Source organism: Rhinolophus sinicus, chromosome 15 (genome assembly GCF_057876585.1).
Source record: "Rhinolophus sinicus isolate RSI-liver-muscle chromosome 15, RSI-T2T, whole genome shotgun sequence".
Lineage (NCBI taxonomy): Eukaryota > Metazoa > Chordata > Mammalia > Chiroptera > Rhinolophidae > Rhinolophus > Rhinolophus sinicus.
This window is the reverse complement of record NC_142515.1, coordinates 25,374,545-25,392,935: the sequence shown is the minus strand read 5'-3', so window position 1 is coordinate 25,392,935 and position 18,391 is coordinate 25,374,545. Positions and strand designations below refer to the sequence as shown.

Here is an 18,391-nt window from a genome sequence, read left to right as displayed (position 1 = left end):
AGACCCTACGCGGTAGGACAGGTATTACAGGAAGTAAAGGAGACCCTGATAAGCATAGTACCTGAGATACCTTTAGGAGCCAATGAAAAGGGAAGCTATATGCTTCATAGTGATGGGACAGTTCTATACCTTGATTATGGTGGTGGTTACACGAATCTACACGTGAGAAAATGGTGTAGAACTATAGACTCACATCGTCCCAGGGCCAATTTCCTGTTTTGGATATTGTACTATAGTTACACAAGCATTTGGGGAAACTGGGGAAAGTTTGGTGCTAGCTTTTGAAATAAAGCGCTCCCAAGTAAAGTTAGTACATCTTTGTACTATCTTTGCAATCTGTGAATCTATAATTATTTCAAGGTAAAAAAAAATACCAAACCAGAAAGATAAAAATAGAGGTGAGGTGGGAATAACTATGAATAGGGTTATTATTTGGAGGTTTAATTTTCTTTGTTTTGTCCGCCTAGGCTTATTGAAGTATAATGGACAAATTGCAAAATATTTAAAGGGTACAATGTGATTTGATATATGTATGCATTGTGAAAAGATTCCTCCCATTGAGTTCGTTGACAAACCCATCCCCTCACATGTTTACCTCATGTTTACCTTCAGTTTTCTTTTCTGTAAGAATTAAATTTTGAGATTTAATTTCCTTAACTGCTCTACTCTATGATTCTATGATTCTTTTTGCTGACCCTGTTCCCCTTTCCCCATTATCACCATGGTCCTTGGTTTAAAGCACGTTACTGTCTCCAGACAGTTTTTCCTCCATCCTGGCTTTGAGGGAGACTGTCTTGGAGCAACACTCCTGTGGGCTACCCCATCCCCACCCCTATCCCATGTGTCACTTCCCCAGGCAGCTCCCTGTCCCCTGCCCTCCCCCGCACAGGACACACACTCATGTGTTCTGACTTCTCAGGCAAGCTCCAAGACAAGAGGAAAGACTTACTGGGAGAATCCCATGCCAAGAAGGAATGTCTCACTCTGTGAGCAGGGCTTTCCCCAGGTCCCACAGGCCAGGCCCCAGAAGGTAACCAGGGTAGATATTAGGTGTTGTTACGGATTAAATGTTTGCATACCCCCCAAATTCATATATTGAAACCTAATTCTCAGTGTGATGGTATTAGGAGGTGGGGTCTTTGGGAGGTGATTCGGTCTTGAGGGTGAAGCCCTCGTGAATGGGATTCGTGCCCTTGTAAAATGAACCCCAGAGAGCTCCTTTGTCCCTTCCACCATGTGATAATACAGTAAAAAGTGGCCTTTTGTGAACCAAAAATTGGGTCCTCACCTCACATCTAATCTTGATCTTGGACTCCCAGCCTCCAGAACTGTGAGAAGTAAATGTTTGCTGTTTGAGCCACCCAGTGTGTGGTAATTTTGTGATAGCAGCCAAACTGGACTAAGACAGGTACTAGTTGGTGGCCAAAGGCTATGGATTATGAGATGGGCCAACCTTGTGAGCACAAGTCCAGGAAAAAGTTCTGTCTCTGAAAGCTGTGGTGCCTGGAGCCATGGAGTTCTGTGACAGGGAGGAGGAGGTAATGTCCTGTGTCCGTTCCAATCAGACGGAAATCATTGATTATGAAGAATTTCAAACGTTGACGAGGTCCACGGGTTCAGTGACAAGAGTAAGGGCTAGAGTTTAGAGAGTGAGGCACTCAGGAGCCACGGAAAAGCTCAAGAGGGAAGGGCAGTAAGTGGACAGGCAATGGCAAGGGTACTGAGGACGCTCATGTGCGAGGCAGACGTGCACAGAACCTCTGCCTGAGCCTGTGTAAGGGATTTGACGTGTTCAGAGAGGAAAAGGTGAACTCTCTCTGTGGCAGCCCGTAAGTGCAGGGGCTAATGCCGTCTGCATGGAAGACACCTCTGGGTTTCGATCAGGGTGAAGGGATCTGGGAGAGCTCCCGGAGGAGACTCGACTGGAGAAGAGAACTGTGGTAACAGAAGAGCATATGGACGGCTCTAGCCTCTATTTGTTCCTCTCGTGTGTCTCCCACAAAGCATGGAAGGCCTGGGGCCCAGGAACTTAGGCCAAAGAAGGGCAGATACCACCCTGCCTTTACAGGAGTAACAAACAGATGGCCAAAACCCTACCCTTTCAAGCTTGCTGAAACAGACACTTTCACAGCTGGCAGTGGGGTGAGCAGAGGACGATTGTTTTGGAATTCAGTTTGGCAAATCCACATGTCCATAACTCGGTCCTCTTGGAGGAAGAGTGTAACTCACATTCCAGGGTTTTTGCTGGTGATGACTAATGAAGCGAAAGAGAAAACACTTCTGAACTGCAGGTACCTGCTTTGCGCTCCCACAATGCCCCTCACCCGCAGTACTGCCTTGGGAGTCTCTAAGCCTCAGTTTCCCCTGCCCCTGGGAAATAGGCACGGGGTTGCTGAGAAGATTAGCTGGCAGAGTAACAGGTTTTGAAAATTGTAGCACACCTCTTAAATGTCAGTTAATATTGCCATCATGGTCTGTGAAGAAGTGAGGTTTGGGAGTCTGGGGGCATATTCCTAGGAGAGGGAAGGAGGCTAGGAATGTGGATCGTGCCCCAGGTGCCTGGAATTGCTGTATAGGAGTTAAAATTGCAGAGAAGGAAATAACCGTGAAAATGCACACAAGATGAGCTCTGGACAGAAGAGGGTCCGGAGCCTCAGGAAATGCCCACGGAAGTCTTCAAAGAGCAAAGAAAAACGCCAAGTGTGCATGTCAGTCTACGGAGATCTATGATTAAAGAAGAAAGGAAAGAATGAATAACGAGAATTAAAGTCCTGCAGACAAGAAAGGGAGAAAGAGGAAACAGGTCGAGCTCTCCCTGCAAGTACATCCGTCATCACGCCGTGGGAAGGAGGGGAGAGGGGGTTGCAGAGCTTTGAAGGACCAAACTGGCAAGTCAAAACCAAATCGCTAATGAGATAATGAGAGGTTAATAAGAGCAATTTCCAGATCTGTCAGAGAACGTGGGTGTGACTAAGGTTGGAACACGATTTGGGGGTCCCTTCTAAGATACTACTGACAGAAGGGGAAATGGGGGATTTCAGAATCAGAAGCCCTGGAAGGGAAGGCCAATTCCAGAACAGATAGATTTATTAAAAGATTTTCACCTAGCAATGGTCCTCATTGTCCAGAGAGGCAAAGAAACACAGCACACACTGGCAAAGCCTGCAGGGTAGGTATGACCCCACGCTCACCTACCTGCTCCGCTTACAGCCTGGAAGTCCAGTTTCCTTCCATACCATGTTCTATTTGCAAGAACTTGATTGCTACCAGGGCTGGTGTTTGAGCGGTATTACTATTGGTGGTGAGAGCTGATAGGGTGACTCGAGGCCCAAGCATTTTCTCTGAAAAAACTGGAGCCTCCTCACCTAGAAGGAAACGTGACATGTAGAAAATGATGGTTGTGACAGGCCTTGGGCTTCTAAGCAAGTCACACCTGGCTTCTGATCCCAATGCAGTGACCTGCTAACCATGTCTCCTTGGAAAGGAGCTTAACTACTCAGTTTACTTGCCAAGTCTCAGTTTTCTCAACTATAAAATGGCAGTGACGTTACCTCCCTCAGGGGATGACAGTGAAGAGCCCCTAAGAGAACAGGTTCCTGGTTGGTTCTCAAGGTGACAGCCCAGTACTGTGCTCAGAAAGCATTTCCTTTGCATTAAGGGAAACCTCCGTGCCTGGTTGGGCAAATGAAATCAGTTTGCAGCTGCTCAGACGGCACCCAACACTGTCGCGTAGACTTGGATGCAAGCTCAGAAAAAAAAGCACGTTATTCCCTTTTGTCCCTCTCCGACCTTTTCAAGTTTGGGTGTGCCATTTAAAAAACAGGAAAGCCAAAATCCTTTCAAAGAAATACCAAGTGCCAGGCAAATGCTGCGGTGGGTGGGTGGGTGTCTTAGCAGAGCCTGGGGTCCACCCTGGGGCCTGTCCGTGGCCCTGTCTGTTCTTCACTGAGACCCGTGTTGACTCCTCTGGGGCCTGGTGGCTTCTTTCCTAGTTTGAGCTGCTCTGTTTTCCCTGTTTAATACTCACCCATCTCTTCTGGTTGGGCCCTTCCCCTTCTGAACTCTTCTCAAGGGTCCTGCTTTTGCAGTCCCAGGCGCCTTGGGTCTCAGGCTGTCTCCTGGATGTCCGAAGTCCTCCATCTTACCCTGGCCAGTAGCACTAGTTTACACTGAGGGGTGAAGGAGGCTTAACTCAGGAAGAGAACAGAAGGTGTGAGGGCTGGAGGGTCACAGGCTGGTGCAGGTTTGAAGCCTGGCATCACTTTCAGGAGCAACGTGATTGCCCCTGAAGAGGAACCCTCCTCACCCCACGGGTACATTCTCCCCAGGCTGTCAGGGAAGAGAATGGAGCACCTGATGTGGGACTCAGATGGGCCCCAAGTCTTCAGTGGCCTTCACCTTTTAGCTGAGATCAAGGGCAGAGTCCCTGTGGGCAAGGCTGTGTCGGCCACTGGACCTGGCCAAGCTCCCCACTTCTACACCAAAGCAGAGACTTCTCACCTGACAGATGTGACCAAGACCTGGTAGCAGTGATCTTAATGCTGTGTTCTCCATTCTGACACTTAGTAGATGAGCTGCGAGATCCCATTAGCTCTCCCTTGACCCCAGGGCTTTACATTTTCCATTGAATTCATTTTAACCAATGTTTATTGACTGTGTGCAAAGCTCTGAGCTCAGCAAGACAAGGGTGAGTTGGCTCCAGGGTTGCTCAGGGAATTCCGGGTGTAACAGGAAGCCCAGTGTGGGGACAGAGTCCCAGAGAGCAGTTTCCAGGCTCTCGGCCTCACGTGGAAAGGTGCTGGCTCGGGTAGTGGATGGCCAACCGCTGTGACTAGTTGGCCATCAGCTGTAACCAGTTAGCCATTGGCCACTGATATAACTGCCGTGGCTGAGCTAGCAAGCGCGGATTGCAGTTAGCAAGGGGTGGGTTTGTTGGCAGAGAAGTGGACGGCAGGCTGCGGATCGTGTGGCTTCTGCTTCCTGTGTCTCCAACCAAGACGCCAGCGAGAATATAGTGGTATGACTCCCCTATCTATGGCTCTGTGGGTGTTCCTTTTTGGCCTCACCATATCCTACGTTCCTGTGTGGGGAGCGGGAGCAGAGACCCTGCATGACACGCAGGGATTCTAGTACAGGGCAAGATGGGAGCTAGTCAATGAGCAGCACGCCCGAGGCCAGGGGGCCTGGAGTATTCATTCCGCAGGGTGGGAGCCAGGGCAGGGGGGGTGCTGCCGGTTAGGGAGAACTACAGAGAGCAGGGGAAATTTGATGTGGGCCTTCTTGGGAAAGGGTCTTCTGACGGGGGAGACCAAATGAGTGGAGGCACGAAGGAGCAGGTGTGGCAGAGCCTGTGGCAGGTGGTGAAGGAAAGCTGCAGACGGAGCTGGGCCCAGAGCACAAAGGTCACTGCCTAACACTTGAACCTGAGGGCCAGAATTGTAAGGAGGCTCAGGGGTCTTTGGTCTCCCAAATTGCATGGAAATATCTGAGTACACATGCATTTTTAAAGAGGATTGTCTGTGCGTTTCATCAGGATCTCAGTGAGATGGGGCCTTCACTGCTGATAGAGACCACGGGGTACCCATCAGAACATTTTGTTTGTTTGTTTTTTTACTTAAAAATCAATTATTATAGAGATTTTCCAAACATACCAAAAGTAGAGGGAGTAATAGCAAATGGGCTCAGTGTCATCCCACCATCAACAGTGACCAACTCATGGCCAGTCGTGTTCCAGCTGTGCCTTCACTTCTCACGCTCCTGGATTCATGTGACACTCATCTCAGGCATCATATTGCTTCAATTGTAAATATTTAGTATGTGTCTCTTTAGATAAGGACTCTTTAAAAAAAAAAACTTTTTTTTTTAACACACGCACAGTACCATTAACCCATCTGAAATGTTTAACAATATTTCCTTAATATCATCAAGTACCCAGTCAGGTGTTCATATTTCCCTATATTTTTTTAACAGTTTGTTTATTTGATTCAGGAGCCACAGAAAGCCCGTGTATTGCTTTTTAAAGTCTCTTTTAATTCACAGGCTCCCATTTCATCTCTTTTTATTTCCGTTGCAATTTTTTTGTTGAAGAAACCTGCCTTGTGTAGTTTCCCACAGTCTGCATTTTGCGGGCTGCATGCCCCTGCTGGTATTTAACATGTGCCTCTCCCTGTGTGTGTCCTATACACTGGGAGAGCTGCAGATATCATCAGATTCAGGTTTGATCTTTTTATTTATTTATTTTTTAAGACTCCGTCCAGAGGTTCCTAATGCCTGGTTGTCTTCCTTCCTGCTATCAGTGCGATTTTAAGCTCGGAAGAGAATTGCTGGGCATTTCAGAAAGGTCTCTCTATGGAGTGGAGTCTGGGCAGAGGCAGGGAGAGCTGGAGGCAGGAAGGCCCGTTAGGAAGCCGCCTGCAATGGTCTACGTGAGCCTCCCCGATTGTCCCGTGTAGACAAGGGCTACCTTTGTGTGTGCATTTGCAGAAAGCCCACTGGAGGCACAGGCTTCCCTCTGAAACTACAGGCTTGTTTTTGTGACCTAGAGGAACTTGAGAGCCACCTGAGGGCCGTGAAGCAACCAAATACAGCAAAATAAATGGCCACTTTTATGGATATGTTTACTTTTTCTGTGGCAGCCTGAAGCTTTGCGAGGTGAATTGATTTCCGAGCTGTTGTCCCCCCCCACCCCCAATAGAAACATAAAATCTCCAGAGGCTAGGAGGGGGGAGAGAAATGACAGGAGCACAAGGAAACCGCTGCCTGTGGTTTGCTAGGTGTGTTTTAAAGGAGAAAAACAACAGCTGTTTTTTAATGGCAAATTCTTAAATAGTGGAAAAGCCCCAGATTACAATATCTTATCCTCCTCCAAAAGTACAAGGAACTTAGTGTTTGAAAATGGTTTTAAATTTCTTTGGGGGCCAAAAACATTCCTGTTGTCTCTATGCCCATCAGTTAGTCTTTGAGCCTCCTGGAAATGCGGGGGTGGGGGAGTGGCTGGAGGGAGAAACAGAGGGAGAGAGAGGCATATCCCACCTCCTTTTGGAATGGATACGTATAAAGGTAGCCAGGACTGTAATTTTTTAATGTATTACTAGACTTACTTTCTGATAGTCTTCACATTCATAAAATCAGACATTCATTTGAGAAAACATTTTGATTCCAAGATGTAATAAAATCATATTGGATGCTGTGAAACATATTAAAGTGTGCTTTTAAAGGAAAACAATACACTTTGGATAACTATTAAGGAGTTCAGCTATTCAAAACAGACTATGAAACGCAAATAAAAATGTATTTGGATTATATCTTGAATTTCAGCACGATACCCTAGAGATCTGCTGTAGCAACAAGAATGGCAGCTGAGCTGAACAGACCACAGGGCCTACCAACCACCATGACACTGTTCCCCAAATCCTGCAGCTCGATCTAGTACAAACTAATGCTGATGGCTCCCCCATGTTTATTTCTGAGGGTTTTCAGGAGGCTGATTTAAAAGATGACCCGGCTGATGTGGCATGGAGAGAGCAGAGAAGCAGGTGAGGCCCAGCCCTGATTTGCAAGCCCAGGGGCCTTTTGGGTGGCAGTTGGGAGGGGGAAAGGAAAGACTCTGAAGGCTGATGAGCCAAGGTTTTAGAACTTGATTACTACTTCCTGGCTGGGTGACCTTGGATGTGTCATCTAACCTCTCTTTTCGTTCCTTTATCAATACATGGGTATAAAAATCCCTTGTTCCTAATACCCAATAAGTGGGGATTAGCAATAATGAGTAGGAAAATTGGCTGTGTGCCACGAACCAAACAGTTGCTCAGAAAGTGATAGATCTTGTTATAACCAGGACACAAAAGTAAATCAATACTAGAGGAATTAAATTAGCTATCACTTACAGCTGACAGAATATTTTATAATCTGCTTTTGTTGTTCAGTAAAGGCAATATCAAAGAATTTTCCTGATATATGAGAATTGTAAGTATGATACAGTAACCAGTTTCCAAGATGAGGCCCAATGATACTTCTGATCTTCATGACCAGAAGGGGATGTGTCGTCCCTTTCCACATTGTAGCAGGATCGGCCTATGTGGCCAATAGAATATGGAGAAATAACAAACGGTACGTCACTTCTGAGATTAGGCCACAATATACATTGTGTTCACAGGCAAATGAATGAAGTGCAATCCTTATCTCATACCATAGGCAAGAATTTACTCAAAATGGATCAAACACCGGCATGTAAGAGCTAGAACTATAAAACTCTTAGAAGAAAACATGTGGAAAATCTTTATGACTTCGGATTAGGCAATGGTTTCTTAGATACGACACCAAAAACACAAAGAACAAAAGAAAAAATAGGTAAATGGGACACCATCAAAATTAATAACTTTTGTGCTTGAAGACCAAAGTCTTGATCAAGAAGGTGAAAGAAAACCCCACCGAATGAGAGAAAATTTTTGCCAATTATATTTGATAAGGGTTACAACTCAATAAAGAAAACAAATAACCCAGCTGAAAAATAAATCATCTGAATTGACATTTTTCCAGAGAAAATATACCCATAGGTCAATAAACACACGAAAAGATACTCAACATCACTAGTGAGGAGAATGCAAGTCAAAGGCACAAGATACCACTTCATACCCACTAGGATGGCTATAAGAAAGAAGATAGATGATAAGTGCTGGAGTGGGTTTGGAGAAACTGAAACCTTACCTATTGCTGCTGGGAATGTCAGATGGTACAGCTACCTTGAGAAATAACCTGGCAGTTTCTCAAAATATTAAACATAACATTACCACGTGATTGAGCAAGTCCACTCGTAGGTATATACCCAAGAGAAATAAAAACATATGTCAACACAAATATTTGTGCATGAATGTTCATTATTCATCATAACCCAAAAGTGGAAACAATCCAAATGTCTATTAATTAACACTAAAAATATTCACATACCCTATTCCCAAATACCAGCCAGTTTAACAAAAGGAATTTTACTCTTATATGCATTCCCCAGTGGAATTCCCCTCCCTCCTTTTAAAGGAAATTCTGAATTTTATGTTAATCACTCCCTTACTTTTCTTCCCATGTAGTGTTTTCTGTAGTTTCTGTTGTTTGTTTGTTTGTTTGCCCATCGTGGCCAGCATGTTTGTGGTGGGGAGTGTTCTAGGCCAGACCAAACAGTCTCTGAGGTTTCTGAGTGAGAAATCCAGACGAGGACAGTATGATACCATCTGCCTCCTTCCATGATCACCTTAAGTAACATGGACTCTGGGTGTCATGTCACCTTAGACCAAATGCTATTAGTCACAGACCGTTAAAGATCAAAGGAGCTTTAAATATCATCTAGGCCAGAGATGGTAAACAGACAGCAGGATGCCGCCATTCCCGTGCTGGTGCAGACATCACTAATCGGTCGTGGCATTCTTTCATATTGACCTGTCTTGATCCCTGGCCAGTTTCTTTGTTGTTAAATTCTAGCCATTTCTCATGATCTAACTCAACCTTTTCTCCTCCAGAAATCCATACAGAACCATTTAACGCCCACTTATTTCTCCACTTCCTGTTCTGAACTTATTTTTCTGGATCTGGTTGGCATGGCTTCCAGGAAGTGACTTGTAAGCCCCTGGAGGGCAGGGGTCTTAGCCTGATCTTGTAGCCCTCAGAGTGACTAGCCCAACCTAGGGTATATGGATGGTGCTTCATTAATAACCACTAATTGACTGATCTGCTGAGGTCATGGTCAGCCAAACCTTGAGGGGGTTTCTGGTGATTTGAAAACCAGAGGTCAACTACTCCAGGGCCATGCAGTGGGAGAAGCCACTAATTCACTCACAACATCCGTTTTTCTTGTCCCCAAACCATTTGCTACAGTCTACGTGAATTTCTTACTTCCCAACTGTGCCTCATTTTCCAGACGGTGATCTTATGGCCCATCTCCCTGCTTCTGGCCTGTGCTTTTCCCTACAGCCCTAGCGTGATTGCTGTGACTGGGACGCGTGCCCTGAAGCTCCCTTTGGCCAGGGCTTCCCTTTCTGCTCTGGGCAACCATCTCGTTTGGCCCAGTCTGACTCTCCTGGGCTGGGCTCCACGGAGTTTGCCTGGCAAACTGGACGTCAGGGAACTTTCCTCTCCATGATCCATTTACTTGTTCTAGAGAAAGAAGTTAGCCTAATTTCCAGAAAGTTTTCCTTCAAAACTTCACTTTTTGTCATGACTTTTAGACGTCTAAGAAACACAGCTACAGGATGCAAGACAACTGAATAAAATTCCAACTATTAAATCAGTCAACTTGTTGTTTTGAAGGATTCTAACATCGGGTGAAGCTGTGGGACCAACAAGAGATGGACCCTAAAATATTGCACATTTCAGGGATCAGTGACAGTTCAAAGTAAGTTGTCTAATGACTATTTTTAAGTTTGTGTCAGCTGCGGATGGCCAGCTATCGACTGGACCACCTCTGTCACCCTCCTGTGGTCTCTCACCATCCATCAAACTAGTACAGACTTATTTACATAGTGGCAGGGTCCTAGGAGCAATAACAGGGCAAGCGCCAACACGCAAGTACTTTTTAACTCTCTGTGTCCATATTTGCTACTGTCCAATCAGCCAAGGAAAGTCACACGGCCAAACCCAGTACCAGTGTAGGAGGCCACTTCCAAAGGGAGGGGAGACAGGTGACAATTTGTTAACAGAGCAAAATGAAGCAAGAAGGGAAGAATATGCCTTTTGCAACCAGCGTCCCAGAACTGATGGCCTCAGCGATGGGGGCATCTGAAGACCACTTCTTTCTTGCCCCTGTCCAATGCCAGGCTTTGCTGTCTGAGGATTCACTGGTTACCAAAACTCTTTACCACACTTTCAGACTTGAATTTTTTAACAATTCTGGAAGTGCTGGGTGAAAGACACGACTCTAGGTGGGCCACAAGTGGGCTTAATCCAGACAGCTCCCATCTGACATAAAATCCCAGAAAGCCTATTGACGTGGCCCAAAGCACGGTGCCCAGGTGGGCACATCCATCTGAACAGTCACACACATCATTCTCTGAAATAGTGACCCAAAATGAATTCTGGTTCAGAACAAAGGAGGAGCAGGTCAGGTCACCCCAACAGAACTTCTTCCATTCTGGCATAAGAGGCTCCTGCTTTGAAGCTGTTGGAAGCTGCATGGAGTCAAGTCAAAGACCAAAAATTAAAAATAAAAATGTTGTTTTTCAGTTCGGTGGAAAAGGACTCAGATGAAAGGAGAGAGCGTGAAGAGCACAGAGCACCCACTGCTCACAACCCCCGAACCGGGCAGGAACCACTCCAGTGCAGACTTGGGCTGTGCCTCCACATTTCAAAAGCCTGAGTCAGACCCTGATCTTTCAGCTGCCTGTTGACTTCCTGAAGCCTAATGACAGCCCAGGGACCAACACGTCCCTCTGGGTAATACACAGAGGCCTGCACACAGCCCTGATGACCCCTCTTTCCACACACGGCGTGAAACCTGAGACGGATGCACAACAGGAAAGGGTTGTTCAGCCCCAAACACACCACCTGACTCAGAGCCAGCCTGACGTAGCCGGAATTTCCGACTTTACCTTAACCCACCCTCAGCATGTTCACAAACTCAGTGCCCTCTTTATCCCCAAGTGAAAGGGGACGGTTGTCCTGCTGGGTGCCCAGGATGCCAGCGTGTTTACTCTTCTTTGTGGGGAGTACTTCTGGGCCTGTCCTCTTTCCTCACAAAGTATCTAGGACAAAGCTCCCCTTACAGGTCAAGGAATGGCTGTGGATCCTGCTCTAGTTCCATTTTCTTCCCCCAGGATAAACAGCTTTGCTTTCAGCTTGATGAATTCCTTCCTTATTCTTATTTATCTAAGAAGCTATTTTTAATTGACCTGACATCTCAGGATCTATTGATAAAAGCACTATTAGACGTGTCCTGCGTGCATGTAACTCACTGTGAACTTGCTGTTCTGATGAGGCCTTGGCAGAGACAGGATTCAAACTCAGATTTTTGGCTTTGATTCCCAGTCTTTTTCCTTTATGCAATCCTGTGTCCCCTAAGAAAGAGATAGAGGACGGAGAGGGTATGGGGAATGGAAGGGAAATGGAGTTGATCAATGGTCTCTCGTTGTGAGCAACAGAAGCTGAATCTCGCTAGCTTGGATGGCAGAGAGTTTGATTGGCAGGGCACTAGCTGGCCTTCGGAATCCAGTGGGATGGAGGGAGAACAGGGCTTGGGAAAGGACCCCAGAGTGCTCTAGGGTCTGGGCAGGAAAAACTAATTCATAGCTTCCTGGGGCTCTGCCCCTGGAATAAATTTGCTCCAATGATTTTCCTGTCACTCTGCAATTGTCGGAGTCCCAGGAGAGAGCCTGACTGGTTATATTGGGACCACATGTGTACCCCTAAGCCCGGGGAGAGAAGAGATGGCACACAAAGGGGGAAAGACATCCAATTCTCCAAATGCTGTTGGAAAATGAAGAAGAAATGGATGGTGAGTGCCCACAGAGCAAGTTACTACTATGCCATAACTTGCTAGGTGTTGGGGACTAAGATTCTGGCCATGCAAACTGGGGTAGAGCTGGGCCAGGGCCCCGCAGGTTGAGTCTTACTCGTGCCATGGAAATGGCCACCATCATTACCGCCATCTTCTAGCAGAAATGGGGCCCACATCCTCCAAACATGGCTGATGAGAAGGAGCATTTCTCCCTCTCTCAGGAATGAGTCCTCATCCAGAAACTTATAAGATTCAACTGTAAGGCTGAAGAGCAACTAACAGTTTACAATTAGCTGTGTAAAGACGCTATCTTACAAAGACCACTTGTGATGCAGTGGTCTTTAGAGTCAGACAACTTGAGCTGGAAGTCTAGCACCCCTTACCAGCTACGAGACTCCAAGAAAATACTTAGCTATTCTCTGAGCGTCAGTTTGTTCTGCTGGAAAATGGGGGTGGATAATAATGTGTACTCTTTCTCTGTCTCCATGTTGTTCTATCAAATGAAATAAAAATTGTCTGAAGTTTGCAAGCTGTGAGCTACATACAGATACAGGGAGGCATGGTTATAATTTTCCTTACTATCAAATGAGGCCAGGCTGCTCGAGATAAGCAGATGGAGGCAGGAAAAGCAGCTGCAAACGACAGTAACAGAGTGGAGGTTTGAGGAATGGAGGATGGGGGCCTGGAGGATACAATCACTTGGGCTTTCAGATTCTCCTCAACTTCAAGCATTGTGAATAGATGCGTCTCCTCTAGATTCTGTCACACACCCCCAGGCCAAATGGCTCACGAGTAGACTTACAAATTCCACCAGTAATTTTAAAAGCCCTGGTTTAAGCATCATCTCCTTTACTGAGAACCCGACTGCTAAACCCTTCCTAGCAAGTAAGCCCCTTGAGGCTGAGCACTAAGAAAGCTGGGTTGCCTCCAAGCTTCCCTTCTTGGCCTTTCATGGGTTGGCATCACACAAGGATAGAACCTGATGAAACGCATTCCCTTCCATTGCCCGCCTTTATCTCGTTGGCTGTCCTTCCTGCAGCTGTGCTCCGAGATGAGCATTTCAATCGTCGCTCACTGATAGCTCCATCTCCCGCTGCTCCAGGAAGATGTGAATTCCTGTCCTCGCTCACATGCCCCACTTCAAGCCATCTGCATGCACTACAGGGCACTTGCCACCTGACATCTTGATGTTCAAAGCAATTCAAAACCTCTGAATCGCACTGTTTGTGCTATTGATGCCCCCGGAGCATGAAACAAAGACCAGCCCTCTTCATCTCTTTATTTTCAATGTTTCATGCAGGTTCCATGGACCTGGGCTGTCACGATACGGGCGTAGCCTCATACTGTCCTTTGCCTAACTTCTCATTATCTTCCTTATCCTTGCTCTTCGGGATTCTGCCAGATCTTCTCTTCTGAGAGCCTGATTCCCACTCACACCTTCATTGCTTATTTACTTCCTAGAGGCTTCTTGAGGTTATTCACTGTGTTTTATTTTCTGTTGCATCCCTAGGACCTAGCACAGAGCCTGCACCGTCGTAGGTGCTGGATAAATGCTTGTGAAATGAATGAATGCCTGCACGGATGAACCCTCCAATGCTCCTGGAACAGGTAGTACCCCCGTCAAGACTGAGCTTTATTAAATAGCAGCATTTCTGATAAGGCTTCTGTTCACCTGGTCTCCTCACTTTGGGAACAGAAATCTTCTTTGCTACAGTCACTTGGGGGATCCTCCAGGACAGATTTATAATGATATCCAGTAAGGTTTTTACTGCAGGACTTCTAAAAACAACAGAGAAACTTGTTTGAGACTGTCTGAACCTATACGACGGAATGAGAATTACAGTCAGTTGACTGTAACGTTAACTCAATAATTATATATTGTGAACCGCAGATACACAGTGGGATTCTGGTATTAATTTCCAATCACTCCTCACCACGGATTGGTGAAAATCCTCAGCCAAGTGTGTGGTTCAGGAAGTGTCTCCATTTCCCCCTGGTGTGGATTTATCGTCTGTGTGCCACGGGTCCTCTTATTCCAGCTTCCAGGCGATTCCTTCCTGCCGCAGACTGGTCGGTCCTGGGAGGCTCTGCTCCTTGTACCAGATTCCTCATGTCAGGATGTGTGCATTGCAGAGACTTATGTCCTGTTGCCAGTTCTACACAATTCAGATTTTAAATTAAAAAGGGGAAAGATTTAGATAAAGGTTCACAGAATATCAGTGTTAGAAGAGACATCCAACATTGCTGAGCCCAGTTTTCTGTCTCCGGTACCAGACCGATCAACGCTGTGTCCAGTTTCACGGGAAAAAATGTAGTGACCATTTGGTGATTTGGCCACAGGCAAGGGATGAGGGGTGGTGTGGCATATGCCACATACATATTTGCCTCCTTGCAGAAAGGCAGGAATGTCATATGGATGAAGGGAAGGCAGGATTTAAGTTGAAAACAGCATGGTATTTTAAAACTGGAGACTTAGTTGCAGGAATAGTGTTCTTTTATTCAATATCAATTGATATTCAAAATCACTTTTGATCTAACAAAGATAGTAGTCAAGTGAAAAATTGCATCGTGAATGCCTGGTCATAACATGGCTGGTATGTGGCAAAATTTAAAAATTTAATTAAAAAATTGTAATTTAAAGAAAAGGAAATAACACTGTGATAACACATAAATATAGACATACATATATAACAGAGGGTCACAAAGTAAATTATTGCTCACTAATAAAAATTAACCTGTGGGAATAAATGAGATCATACTACTTGTAAGTTACCTGGCCCTCTGAATTTTGATGCTAGAATAAAACACAAAATTCCTAATTTTAAAATTCCAAATCTAAAACTGAGATGTCTAATTATAGGGACTAAGTAAATGCAGGTTTATAAACCGAATGGACTATTATGTACCTATTCAATATTATGATTATTATGAATTGAGGGTTTAGAGCAAAATGAGAAAATACTTGTTATGACTTCAAGTGAAACCACAGTTTTATAAACTCAGGGTGATCACAACTAGGGAAAAAAAGTGCTTCATTGGAAAAAGGCATCTTTGTTTCTTTCTGGAGTAGGAAAGGGTTAAAGTTATGTATTACGTGTGGTTATGTCATTATAACTCTTGGTGTTTTTCTCTATCAGGCATCAAAATATTAACAGTATTTGTGCTCAAGAGCTGTAATCATGGGTGATTTTTTTCTTTTGTTAGTTTTATTGCATCAGTTTTTCCTGTTTAATGTAACAATATCAGAAAAGAAATAAACAAAAGTAAAATAAAATGAAAACACTTATAATTCCATCCTGGATAGGTAACATTTTGGTGTTTTCTTTCCAGACATTTTGATATGTAGATAGATGTGTAAGTACATTCGTTTGATAAAGTTAGGACCATACTGTGTGTCTGGTGAATACTTATCCCCATGAACTTTGCGGTGGCTGGTGCCATCTTGGCCCTGGGGAAGCTTACTCTCTCCTCCGGGGGGAGTTCACGGGCAGTTAAATCATAGTAGTCTGTAACTCAACCAAGTCTGTATGTTGCATCTATAAGAAGACGTCAAATGTAAAAGCAAACTAAGGTGCAACCATCTCAGTTTTCGCAGAGGCAGCCCTTCCCTGTAATCTGATGAGCTCTTTGCTTTTGTCCTAGAAACAACAGTGAAGGGCAGGACGGCTCATCGAACCTCTTGCCCTCTGCCAAATGGGGTGTGGACAGGAAAATGTCAAGTGGTTCTGCTGGAAGCACTTGGTGAAGAACAGCAGGCCCGGGGAGAAGGGGAGGGGTGCCCGCCAGGGCTCCGCCGCCTCCCGGTGCCCAGACATCGGCACTGACATTTGCCACTCTCTCCATGCCTGAGTTGTGCGCCCACGCATGGGAGGGAGGCCAGGCCCCAGCGCTCCCTGGGGCTTCCGTAACTAAGTACCACAAACTGGGTGGCTTAAAACAACAGAAATCGATTCTGTCGGTTCTGGAGGCGGGAAGGCTGACATTGAGGTGTGGGTAGGACTGTGCTCCCTCGAAGGACCCGAGGGGCGGAGCCTTCCATGCCTCTCCCCGCATCTGGGAGCCCAGGTGTTTTTTTGGCTTGTGGCAGCGTAACTCAGATGTCTGCCTCCATCTTCACGTGGTGCTCTCGTGTGTGTGTGTGTGTGTGTGGGGGGGGGGGGGTGGTGACTTTTCCTCTTATAAGGACACCAGGCATTGGGTTAGGACCCACCCTAATGACAATGACCTCATTTTAATTTGATGATGTCTGCCAAGACCATATGTCCCAATAAGGTCACATTCAAGGATACTGGGGGTAGGAACATGAACATATCTCTGGGGGGGGGGGCACCAAATCAACCCTTTTTCACTATTTCAGATGTACCTGGGGAGTGACTAAATAGGACAGACTAAATATCTAAAAAGCCTACACCTCTGCCTCCTAACACACCTCTGTCACACTCAGAAAATCCTTTTTGGGGTCTTCATGACAATGAGAGCTCTGTTAACGTCGTGTAACTCCACTGGGCGCTGGTGTTCTCATTTATTAAATGAGCTACAGCAGCGACTTTCCTGGTGCTGGCCTTGACGTCCTGGTGGGAACTAAGTGTCCTCCTGACGACTGACCGAGGAGAGCAACCTCTTCCTTCGTTCCTACAGGTGAGTCACATGCCATGACTTTCCTCCTCACAGACAACTGAAGGCTACTTGCCAGTAACGCACACACATTTGCTATTCATAAACTAAACTTAGTGTTTGCACGGTTTACTGAGGACTCAACTCTTATTCCACACCTAATTTACATAGGTCGAATTTCTCCAATTTTTGGGAGGATGCTTTTTAGTTAGTTCTTCAGCAGTTGTAATGAACTATTGTGGTTTTCAATCGTTGTTACTCATACTTTTTATTTATAAAGAGAGGTTTCGTGCCCTCATTATCCATTTTAGTCTGATGAGAGGTATTTTTGGCCTATAAAATGGTCCACTATCTACACGTTACATATAAATGAATTGTTGTTCAGGAAGTAATCACTCATGTACCCCTATTGCTAAAAGAGATATAGACATATTCCTTATAGTTTGCTTGTATGGCAGAGCAGTCAGCCATCCCAGTTTGCCCAGGACTGAGGGTTTTGCCAGAATGTGGCATTTTCTGTGTTAAAACTGGGAAAATCCTGTGCAACCTGGTCTGACTGGGCAACCTACTATTTAGGGGCGCTTCATCGGTGGCTTGCATGCCTGTGGATGTGTGCTATTCTAATAACTTTTGTCTTACAATTAAGGTTAGTATAATACAATTAGGGTGATTTTTGAGACCAAAGGGCATTAATTCATAATGTCAAATCAAGTGTATAGTGTAAGATTCTTCTCTTTTAACATAAGTAGAAAGTTGGTCATGTATGTTGCATGTTCAACAAGTTCAATGCGACATACTCATTTGGTTCCTCGGCAAGTCTCACCTCCTTCCCCTAAACCCCACCCCCCGAATTACAAAATGTAGGAGAGACATGGAATAGACAAGATGTTGGTGTTGTTTGGTATAGACAAAAAAGTTTTGGAATCCCTGGTTAAAGGACATATTAAAATGTTGCTGCCCCTTCCAACCCCCCCGAAACCTTGACTTAGTTCAAGATTCCCAACAAACAGACTGAGAATCACAGCCTCATGAAGCATCCTGGAGGTCCTCACTGGGAATTAGCTGAAGGGTAGGTAATTCTCCTACTTTAGGAAGATTTTCATATTGCTATAGCCTCCTTTGGGTAGCATCCAATATGGATTCTCTTATTTGGCTCTCTCTGTTTTCTTGGGGGAGGGGGGAAGGGGAGGCGAGAGAGCTGCCATTTACTCCCATTTTTATCTTCAGCATGTCAGAACTCAGACTAGGGGCTTTTTGCTTTTGACCTAATTTAATTTAGTCTTCACAACAACTCTATAAAGT

General features: G+C 45.4%; 1 protein-coding gene across 1 annotated transcript in view; it reads left to right on the top strand.

Annotated features, from left to right (window-relative positions):
* Positions 1–15,661, top strand: part of R3HCC1L (R3H domain and coiled-coil containing 1 like) — a 187,469-nt gene extending 171,808 nt beyond the window's left edge. The window contains exon 9 of the mRNA XM_074339234.2: positions 13,986–15,661. Within this exon, the coding sequence (XP_074195335.2) occupies positions 13,986–14,060 (75 nt within the window). The 3' untranslated portion in view covers positions 14,061–15,661. The remainder of the gene's footprint in view (positions 1–13,985) is intronic.
* Positions 15,662–18,391: the final 2,730 nt, after the last annotated feature.